The following is an 11707-nucleotide window of genomic DNA, read 5'->3' as shown; positions in this document are numbered from 1 at the left end:
CAGAGATCATCTACAGTGCCAGTTGCTGACACCAGAGCCACCACTTCTGCACCAGCTACAGCTTCAGTTCCACCAGCTGCAGCATCTACTTCAGCTGCAGCGGATTCGAGTCCTTCATCTTCAGATCCGTCGACCCCGTGATCATCCCACGCGGCCCCGAGGAGGAAATCGTCGTCCGGCTTGCGCTCCGCCGCTCCCGGGAGGAGGCTCTTGCGCGACAATGCTTAGGCTCCTTCCATCGGGAGTCCTGAGATATGCCTCATCGACTCTTTTATGTACGATTAGGAGTCGTCGGTCATCCGTTGCTTTCTCTTTGGGAGGCAGCGTCGGCAGCAGGTTGGCTCTGCATCTTTTGGTGTGCTGGATGTCGGGTTTGCCTCTTTTTTCCGTGATGGCCGGCGTTCTTCGCGGGCCCGAGACCGGGCAGGTCTTGCGGCTTACTAAGGACTTGGTTGTAAGTTTAAGTTGTGTCATGGGGCTATATGTGTTATGGATGGGATAACTATCCAAACCGTATTTGCTCGTCTCGGGTGTATTTGTGTCTGGTGATGGTATGAATATGAGTATTTCCATTAAAAAAAGAAACTCAGTGTGTGGAATGCACTCACCTTTTTCTTTACAAAATGGAGTAGGAATGGTCTCGAGAATGCACACAACCGTAGAGTCAACGTAGTCACCGTTTGGTATGGACAGTGAGCTATTTCAAGAACAATGAAAAATTAAAAATAAAATAAAATAGAGTCAACTTAGTCGATGGCATTGAGGGCCTATTTGGTTTCAAATAAGTCACCAACTTATAATTCGAAAAGTAAAAAAAGTGACTTATTTTGCCAAACAGACCCAACTTAGAGGGTGTTTGTTTCTAGGGACTTATTGGTCTAGGGACTTAAATAAGTCCCTATAAGTCTCATCTAAACCAAACAGGAGGGACTTATAGGGACTTAAAGTGGGCATTTGGGACTTATGAAATAAGACTCTCAAGGAGGGACTTATAGGGACTTATAGTTATAATACGGTCTTATAGAGACTTATAAGTCCCAGGAACCAAACAGGTAAGGACTTTTTAGGGACTTAGGACTTATAAGTTGGGACTAAAAAAAGTCCTAGGACTTATAAACCAAACAGGGCCTTATAAGTCACCCCAACTTATAAGTCATAAGTTGCTCCACCCCAACTTAAAACTTATAAGTCACCCTCTTTTGTATGGGTCTCACCATCTTTACATAAAAAAGCAAGGTGGGAAGGTGTGCTCAAATGACTTATAAGTCAGGTGACAACCAAACAGGCATAACTTATAAATCACCAGTTTTAAGTCACCTGACTTATAAGTCAGGTGACTTATTGAAACCAAACAGCCCTGAGCCACAATGAAGAATCATGCTTTCCGCACAGAATATAAGCCAGCTGCCAGAGTTAAAGTATTTTGGAGACAGGGGAGCAGGCTGATTGCGCGAAGTAGAGTGATGTCCTCCCACCGTGTCACTGACTGCATTTTGTTTATTATTCTATCTACAACTGCGTGTCATGGCCGGATTAGCGAAGAGCATCTGGCTGCATATTCCTCTTCTATCCTCGAGCTAGCCCTTCACGCCTGACCGGATCACTCGTGCAACGAATTCGTCTTCCACTCGTATGTTTCGCTTTCTTTTTTCTTTTCATTTTTTTCTGCGTGGAAGAGAATATGTTTCCTTTTTTTGTAGAATATGTTTCGCTTTATTTTTTATTTTTATTTTTATGCTAGAATATGTTTCGCTTTCGAACCTTAGGAACCGCACTAGCAGTACCTCCGCCGTCATGGTTGGCCGTACGTTAGCAGGGAGGGTCACATCATCGGCCCCCAACACATGTTTAGTCCTGTAACCGACCCGAGAAGAGATCAAGTCGGCACGCAACAAAAAGGGCTAACGGGCATCGGCGCCGCCATGAACTGATGATCGTTAATCTTGTTGACGAAACGAAAAGGCTAAACAATCGACGCGGGCCAAGGGCCGGAAATGGCACGAGGAGAAAAGGTGCAAGAAAGAAGCACGGAAACACGGTACAGAAGCGGCAAAGGATCTTTGGGCTGGGCGCCCTACTCTCCACGCTCCACGCGTCGAGCAAGGAACAACGCATGGGACATGCGGCAGGCTTTGCCTCGTCGGTTTCAGTTTCTGGCAGGCTTTGCCGTTCTTCCGCTGCTGGCTGCCGTTCTTGGGCGGGAGGACTAGTGTGGACGGCTCCACTTAGGAGAGGATTTTCTTTCTCTCTCTCGTGTTCATTGCGTTATCCCATGGGGAGTGAGAGTTAGGCTGGCACTCATTATTGAGAGCAGCGATTTAGTACCTAGGCTCATTTGCATCCGTGCTGAATAAAATTTTTAAAACAAATATAAAAGAAAATTAAAAAAAGATGCGTGCTAGTTAATTTGATGTGAGAGGTCCGCTTAAATTTCAGATCATTTGAACATCTAAGTAGCTTTCGGTAAAAGAGACAAATTTAAGGCTTGTAATAAAGTTTACTGTTTATGTACTATTCTGTTCCAATTTATCTTTTTTGCTGAGATATACTCATATGTTCAAATAATCTTAAATTCACCACCACACACATCAATTTATCTATCATGAAAAATAGATTTATTCAATTTTTAAAAAAGTATTTGTGATTTTTTTACCGGATATAGATGAGCCTGCACTCAGAGATTGATATTCCCTTATTATTGGGCTAGTTGAACCTAGGATAGATAGCTAGGATGGTTGCTGTCTGCCAGAGACTCAGAGTCAGGCACACGAATGGAAGAAGTCCTGTTGTTGCGGCTGGTGTGCAGTCCAGTCCATGAGCCAACTCCCTCCATGAGCTGTCTCTCAGTCAGCTTGCTTTCATATAACTGTCTCCTCACCACTAATGACAAACGGAACAGTAACGCCATGCCCCTGCGTCGTTAACGCATAATCAATGGCGCAACGATGTCATCAAAAGGAAAACATGAATAATGGCGTAACGACGTGACTTGACCACGGCCAAGATGAACCAACGCAACATGGTAGTGGTACTACTCCATCCGAACAGGGCGACCAGCTAAAGAGAATCTGCACTAGAGCCCACGGTTTTCATCATTTCATGACTAAGAGCATCTACAACCGGGCGCTAAACACTTCTCAAACTTTTCGCAAAAAAAAACTTCTCAAACGTCCGGACGGCCTGTCCGGTCACTGACCACTCACGAAATTTCGATTCAGATGGGCGCCTCAAACAGGCTTCAAACGTCTGGGCTGACCGGCACCTCTCATATACAGCTCGAATATGGGGCGAATTTGAGTCTGAACCCAATTTCATACTCCATGCATCGTTCGTGGAAAATACATACTGAACTTCATTTGGTCTTTGACATTATGCTTATTTTGCCATTCCCCTTTAGCCTCCCGGGAGACTTTGGATTTGATCCTCTCGGATTTGGATCGGAGCCGGAGTTGCTGCGGTGGTTCGCGCAGGCGGAGCTGATGCATGGCCGGTGGGCGATGCTGGCCACGGCCGGGATCCTGGTCTCGGAGATCCTGCACAAGTGGGGCTTCATGGAGTTCTCCTGGTACACCGTCGGCGAGCGCGAGTACTTCACGGACTGTGACGCCCCCGATTCAATCGTACACTAATCATACACGCAAACGTGTACGATCAAGATTAGGGACTCACGGAAAGATATCACAACACAACTCTAAAAATAAAATAAGTCATACAAGCATCATATTACAAGCCAGGGGCCTCGAGGGCTCGAATACAAGATCTCGAGCATAGACGAGTCAGCAGAAGCAACAATATTTGAGTACAGACATAAGTTAAACAAGTTGTCATAAGATGGCTAGCACAAACTGGGATACAAATCGAAAGAGACGTAGGCCTCCTGCCTGGGATCCTCCTAAACTATTCCTGGTCGTCGGCGGCGGCCTGCAGGTAGTAGTAGGCACCTCCGGTGTAGTAGGAGTCATCGTCGACGGTGGCGTCTGGCTCCTAGGCTCCAGCATCTGGTTGTGACAACTAGGTATAGAAAGGAGAAAAAAGGGAGCAAAGCAATCCCGGGTACTCATCCAAAGTACTCGCAAGCAAGGAACTAGACTACATATGCATTGATATCAATTAAAGGGGTAGTATATGTGGACTGAACTGCATAATGCCAGAATAAGAGAGGGATAGCTAGTCCTATTAAAGACTACGCTGCAGCTTCCATCTTGAAGCATGTAGAAAAGAGTAGATGGTAAGTTCACCAAGTATCATCGTATAGCATAATTCTATCTGGCGATCCTTTCCTCGTCGCCCTATGAGAGAACGATCACCGGGTTGTATCTGGCACTTGAAAAGGTATATTTTATTAAGTATCCGATTCTAGTTGTCTTAAGGTCGAGGTACAACTCTGGGTCGTTCTTTTACCGAGGGAGACGGCTATTCGAATAGATAAACTTCCCTGCAGGAGCGGGCTGCGGGGCACGCAAGAGTGCGGGCTCCAGGTGGCGTGGAACGGCGGCGGCAACGGCGAGCGGCGGCGGACAGCAACGATACGCATCAAAGTAGCAGCGCAGGCAGTGGCAAGCAGAACAGCCTGGCGGCAAGCAGCAGAGCAAAACAACGGCAGTAGCTTGCAGCAGTAGCAGCTAAAACCGAGCAGCGGCAGCTAGCGCCGAAGAGTAGCTGCAGTGGCACGCAACAATTAAGTGCAGTAGCAGCTCGCAAGGAGAAGAGGCAGAGCAACTGCAGTACGCACACACGTACGCATACACGGAAACTCGGGCACGACGGTGACGGCGTCCTATGACGTACAAATCGAAGGGGAAAAGGGGGATCCGAGGGAGGAGCTCACGGTGAGTCCATTGGCGTTCTCAGGAAGGGCCGGGGTGAACCAGAGCGACGACATCGACTGTGAGTTGGTGACGGACGGTTGAAGAAGACGGCATGGCGCCGGCTACGCAGCACCCCGGCTTGAGCTGGTCCCCGAAACGGACGAAGCCGAGCACGGCGACCCTCCAGGACGTGCCTCTGAGCGACTGTGATGGCGGTGGCCACGACAACAAGGGCAAGGCAACGGTGATCACACCGAATTCGAGCTCTAAAACGACCAGATGAGGAGTGGGGAGGGGCGAAGGGGGATCGAGGGGGGGTTGGACGAGTGCGTGCTAGGGTTTTTGGTGGACGCCTTTATAGGGCCGGGGGGGCTACGTGTTGGCCAACCATGGCCAGTGTGCCATGGATGTGCGCCACGTCTGGCTCTGCCTCTTCCTCTAGCGAGAGGAAAGGGAAAGGCCGGCCAGATGGGCTGGGCCTGGAACAGGGATAAAGATGGGCCATGTGCACAAGGGGCTTTCCCCATTTATTCATTTTGGTGCAAACTTATTCAGCTCCGATTTTGCAATTGATTTAGATGTCAAATGATGTTTGTTCTAGTCCAAACTTTGTACATAAATACTTAGTAACATACCAGAGATGCACAGAAAGTTTCAAGCTAAATGGAATTGTTTGTCTATTTTTAGAAATTCAAAAGCGGCAATTATTTTGCTGCTCATACAATTTTAATTAGGTTAGGGGCCTTTTAATAACCCAAAAGTTGTTGGTTGTTGCATGAAAATTACTTAGTGAAAGTTGCCACCCATCGAACATTTTTATTTGATAGTTTGAAGAAATAATAATTTGACTTCTTATTTGAATTTGAATTTGATCTTAGTTTGAAACAAGTGAGGTTTAGTAAAAGTTTAATTATGATGACCTGGCATGATTAGCAAGGTTTACAGCAGCTTAACTATCGGGGCTGTCATATGGACCCATGGACGCTCTTTGTGACCCAGATAGCGCTCATGGGGTGGGTGGAGGGCCGGCGGTGGATGGACTACCTCAACCTGGGGGGTCCATCGACATCGAGCCACGGCTCCCCAATTTTCATTACCATGCATCGTTTGTTCATGGAAAATACTACTGAATTTCATTTCGTCTCTGACATTCCTGTGTTGTATTTTTTTTTCTTTAAGACTTCCAGGAGACTTCGTATTTGATCCTCTGGGATTCGGATCGGAGCCGGAGTCGCTGCGGTGGTTCGCGCAGGAGGAGCTGATGCACGGCCGGCGGGCAATGCTGGCGGCAGCCAGGATCCTGGTCCCGGAGGTCCTGCACAAGCGGGGCTTCATGGACGAGTTCTCATGGTACACGGCCGGCGAGCGTGAGTACTTCGCGGACCCATGGACGCTGTTCGTGACTCATATGGCGCTCATGGGGTGGGTGGAGGGCCGGCGGTGGATGGACTACCTCAACCCGGGATCCGTGGACATTGAGCCGCGGTTCCCCAACCGCAGGAACCCCACCCCGGACGTGGGGTACCCGGGCGGGTTGTGGTTCGACTGGGGCAATTGGGGCCGCGGCTCGCCGGAGCACGTCATGGTGCTCTGCACCAAGGAGATCAAGAACGGCCGCCTCGCCATACTCGCCTTCGTCGGCTTCCGGTTCCAAGTCGTCTACACCGGCAAGGGCCCCCTCGACAACCTCTTCGCACACCTTGCCAACCCCGGCCACTTCAACATCTTCTTGGTACGTACATATAGATACATGGCTGGCTACTCAACTCTCCATTACTAGCATGATTTGCTGTTGTGATTCTCATGCAGATCATTTTATGTCAGATGACACTGTGCAGGCGTTCACGTCCCACTGATTGTTGGCGGAGTGGCGATCAGTGTTGCTAAGGCAGAAGAGTTTTGCCATGAACCTGAGCACTTTGGCGTTGGGGTGTCATCTAGCCATCTATCCCTTCACTAGTAGGAAACGAGCCATCAGTCCTGGTTCTGCAACCGAGACTAAACGATCAGGACTAATACCCTCCATTTTTAGTCCCGGTCGTCTTACGAACCGGGACTAAAGGTGCTCCACGTGGCCGCTGTGGGGCGTCGAGGCAGGAGGACCTTTAGCCTCGATCCGTGACACCAACTGGGACTAAAAGTTAGCCATGCGCTAGCACCTGCCAGGCGCTGGGGTTTTTGTTTTTTTGTTTTTGGAAGGAGGGGTTATGGGTTTTGAAGGGTTTATTTCATATTGTGTTTTCCCCTTTTCTTTTGTGTTTACCCTTAAATTCTTTTACATTTAGGGTTTCATTTTCATTTTATGTTTTCCATTCAACTCGACTCTAACTACTACATATAGCAATGAGGGAACCATTGCACACCATCATCATGAACATAGAGAAGTGACCTCTCTTTCTCCGTGCTTGGTTGAACAAGTTTTCGTATATCTATTCGAGGCTACTACATATAGTACACGATGATGCATATATACAATATAACATCTCTTACGATCTCTAACATCATCTACCAAAATCACATTGCAATTCCCAATGGGATTTTCCGTCTTTAGGTATGACATGCTCAACAAAGAATCCCGCCAATTCCTCTTGAATTCCTCGTATACGATCATGTGGTAGGAGTTGATCCCGCTTCTCCCAGATCTAATTTAAAGAAGGGGTATATATATATATATACTCAACACAATTGATGGTAATAAAATAAAATTCTGAATATTGTTTATGTACTTCTAATTGTTTTGAAGTTATGCCTGATACGTCTTCGTCGTATCTTCTTTTCCTAAGGCTTTTACTCTTATTTTGGACTCTAATTTTCATGATTTGAATGAAACTAACCTGGACTGACGTTGTTTTCAGCACAACTATCATGGTGTTGTTTTTGTGAAGAAATAAAAGTTTTCAGATTGGAACGAAACTTTTTAGAGAATTATTTCAAAATATATAAAAAATACTGAAGCCAAGAACCACCGGAGGGGGGGGGGGGCTGGTTGAGCACAACCCACCAGGGCGCGCCACCCCCTCCAGGCACGCCCAGGTGGGTTGTGCCCACCTGGTGGCCCCGTAGACCCTAATTCCAACTCCTTAAATACTCATATTTGGAGAGAAAAAACCAGAAAGGAAGTTTTATCGCGTTTCACGATACGAAGCCGCTGCCACCTCCTGTTCTTCATCGAGAGGCCAGATCTGAAGTCCGTTTGGGGCTCCGAAGAGGGGATCTTTGATCTTCGTCATCACCGACCCTCCTTCATCGCCAATTCCATTATGCTCCCCACCGGGAGTGAGTAATTCCTTCGTAGACTCGCTGGTCGGTGAGGAGTTGGATGAGATTCATCATGTAATCGAGTTAGTTTTGTTACGGCTTGATCCCTAGTATCCACTATGTTCTGAGATTGATGTTATTATGACCATGCCATGCTTAATGTTTGTCACTTTGGGCCCGGGTGCCAAGATTTCAGATCTGAACAGTTTATGTTTTCACCATTATTTCTATGTTCTAGATCCGATCTTGCAAGTCATATTCATCTATTACGTGTTATCATCCGTAAACCCCAGTATGACAGTAATTGGGATACTTTCCGGTGATGATTGTAGTTTGAGCAGTTCATGTATTCACTATGTGTTAATGCTTTGTTCCGGTTCTTTATTAAAAGGAGGCCTTACTATCCCTTAGTTTCCTTATAGACCCCGCTGCCACGGGAGGGTAGGGAAAAAGATGTCATGCAAGTTCTTTCCATAAGCACGTATGACTATTTACGGAATACATGCCTACATTATATTTATGAACTGGAGCTAGTTTTATATCGCCCTAGGTTATGATAGTTATATGATGAATATCATCCAACGAATCCACCGATCCAATGCCTACAAATTTCCTACATATTGTTCTTGTTAAGTTATTACTGCTGCTAATAATCTCCAGATGCTATTAATCCTGATATGTCGCAAGTAATTGATGATGCTACTTCTGCTATGAATGATACTCATGATGATGCTAGTACCTTGCTTGATGGCAATGTGCCACTAGATGAATTTCTTGATGAACAACTTGCTAGAGATAAATATATTGAGAATGCTGAAACTGATGAAATTATTAAAATTGATGAAGTACTTGAAACTGGAAATCTTGAAACACCTATTAGACCCAGCCTTCCTAGATATGAAATGTCTAAGATACCTGAAGGTTATGTTATGGATGAGGAGATAGCTAAAGACTTTCTTTCTTGCAATGATACAGATGATCTTAAGAAATTATTATGCAAACTAAAAGAATTTTTTTTTGAATGCTAGAATGAAATGTGATCTTAAGTTTGCTACTTCACCTATCTTTGTTACTGATAAGGATTATAAATTCTCTCTCGACCCAGAGTTAATTACTTCGGTTGAATCTGATCCTTTCCATGGTTATGAAACTGAAACTATTATGGCACACCTTACTAAATTAAATGATATAGCCACCCTATTTGCTTATGATGAGAAAATTCGCCACTATTATATCCTCAAATTATTTGTTTATTAATAATATTTCACATATGCATATATTGAATATTATTGTGATGTTTATATTGAGGGGCCCTTGATTCTAGTCTCGCCCCAGGCCCCATAAATCTCGGATCCGGCCCTGGATGCAGATAATAAGGTTCACAGCCTCGTGCTGCCAGAGTTAACTTGGAAGCCGGCGAGGGTGATGTTTAGTGTGGCAAGGGACTTGGTTGTAATTTTTAGTTGTTTCATTCATGGGGCTATGTGTGTTTTGGATGGGACAACTGTCAAACCATATATTCTTGTGCCGGGTGTCCAAACCGTATTTGATCATGTCGGGTGTAGTAATTGTATCTTTATGGTGATGGCATGAATACGAGTACTTCTCATCTCAAAAACCAAAGAAAACTTGGTGTGTGGAATCACCTTTTTTACAAAATGCAGTACCAATAGTGTTCTTCTGCTGCTAAGCTCATTTGAGCTCGGGTGAACAGTAAATAGAAAGAAAACGAGAAAAAAAATCAAAAAAATCTGAATATTTTTGTGGTAACCTTTGACGAAAAAATCTATGCTTGAAAATTTTAACATGTAATGACATTCGTGGAAGTCATGGCAAAAAAATCAGTATTCCAAAATGCTTTCAACAATAGAATTTTTGGAGTATCAATATTATTTTTGCCATGATTTCCAAAAATGTTCATTCATTATAAATTTTTGCAAGCATGTAAAACATTTTTCAAAGGCTATCACAAAAAAAGGATTTTTTAAACCCTTTTTATTACTATTTTACTGATTTTACTGTTCACCAAGTGCATTTCAGCTCGCGTGAAGAATACTCCAGGTCCAGTACTGAGCTCTGGTGCAAATACTCCACCTCCAGTACCGAAAGTGTTCTTCTACTCATGTAGTACTTGTATCTTTTTTTTAGAATGAAGGCTCGCGAAGAGCCCGGCTTTGAATTAACAAAGCCATCAACCGGCCAGGAAATACAAACACACACAAACCCCACAACCAAACGATACAAGGGGACACTCTAGGAGGCTTACAACTCAACGGGTCGCACAAGCTCAAAAAGAATACAAGAAAACAAAGCTCGAAGCTTGTCCTAGCCGAAGACTACAGCCAAACAGCCATCTAGGGGTGAGGCACACACGAGCACGACGAGGACCTGCTTGCAACAGAGTGTGGCAAGTGAGCCCGACCAACGCCCAAGTAGAAAGACATCACACATCCGCCGTCTCTCTCGCCGCAGAGGGACCCTTCCCTCTCGCCATGGCTCGCAAGGCGCCGTACCCGGCGGACTTGAGAGACGCTCACCCTAGAGCAGGGGACGTGCCAGCTTCGGGACCTGGAGCAGCCGCAGCACACCACCACTTGAACATTCGAGCACTCCGCGATTGCCGCATCGCCACAGCCTAGAACGCCGGAGAGCTGCAGGAAAACCACCAGGTGCAGCTACTGAAGAAAGGCAGCAGAGGCATCAAGTAAACCGGCAGGCCAACGAGGAGAACCTTGTGACACCGCCGTCACCGGACCACCCAAGCCACCCAAGCTCCGACCTTGAACCCCTCACCTGAGCGCAACCCTCCCCAGGCGACGCCCCCAAGGAAGACACGACGCACAGCGTGCCGTCGCCGCCCAATCCAAGCCGGATTTGGGGCTTTCACCCGGGAGGAGGAACAGGGGTGGAAAGGGGAAGGACCTCTGCAGCACCTCCAAGGAGGAGACGGCGTCGGGGACGTCGATGCTGCCAGGCCAGCCAAGCCGGCCAACGGTTTCCCGCGGCCCAGAACCGGACCACCGAACACCCACCCACATCATACCGACGCTCGGGAGGAGGCTGGCGAGAAGCGGCGGGGACGAGGGAGACAGGGGAAAGGAGCCACCCTCAGATCTGACGAGGAGGGGAAGACATCCGCGCCACCGCCGCCACCCGCCGTCGTCTCACCACCTGCGCGGTCGAGGCCGCCGGCCAGAGCACCCCGCGAACGACGCCGGCCGAAAGGCGCCGCCGCCTCGCCAAGAAGGGCCGCCGCCCCAGATCTGGGGTCCTCCTTGAGGAAAGGAGCGGCCGAGGCCTCACCGCCACCATCACAGGCGGCCGCGCGAGCGGATCCGGCGGCTTTCTCAGGTGGCGGCGAGGGGAGGGAGGGTGAGGGAGCGGCGGCGCGACGGGGAAACCCTAGTCGCCGCCCGAGTCGCCCGAAGCGGACTTACTTGTATCTTTATGATGAAGGTTTCGTTACCCATGGTCAACGTCGTTTTATTTTTGAGGGGAAGGTCAACGTAGGTGATGGCGCAGAATATAAGCCAGCTGCCACTTACTTCCGAGACAAGACAGTGGAGCATGTCTGCGGACTGATTGCGCGAAGAAGAGTTGTGTGAGTGTCGTCATATCGTGTCACCGACTGCATTTTTTTT

General features: G+C 47.3%; 1 protein-coding gene across 1 annotated transcript; it reads left to right on the top strand.

The window, feature by feature from the left end:
- Positions 1 to 1994: 1994 nt before the first annotated feature.
- Positions 1995 to 6664, top strand: LOC119299548 (photosystem I chlorophyll a/b-binding protein 6, chloroplastic-like). The gene is made up of 4 exons (XM_037576745.1): positions 1995 to 2038; positions 3398 to 3541; positions 6105 to 6540; positions 6647 to 6664. Exons 1-4 carry the CDS (start codon positions 1995 to 1997, stop codon positions 6662 to 6664), a joined length of 642 nt encoding a protein of 213 aa, XP_037432642.1.
- The last annotated feature ends 5043 nt before the right edge of the window (positions 6665 to 11707 follow it).

The sequence above is a fragment of the Triticum dicoccoides genome, chromosome 5A (genome assembly GCF_002162155.2).
Source record: "Triticum dicoccoides isolate Atlit2015 ecotype Zavitan chromosome 5A, WEW_v2.0, whole genome shotgun sequence".
Lineage (NCBI taxonomy): Eukaryota > Viridiplantae > Streptophyta > Magnoliopsida > Poales > Poaceae > Triticum > Triticum dicoccoides.
This window is presented reverse-complemented; position numbering and strand designations above follow the sequence as displayed.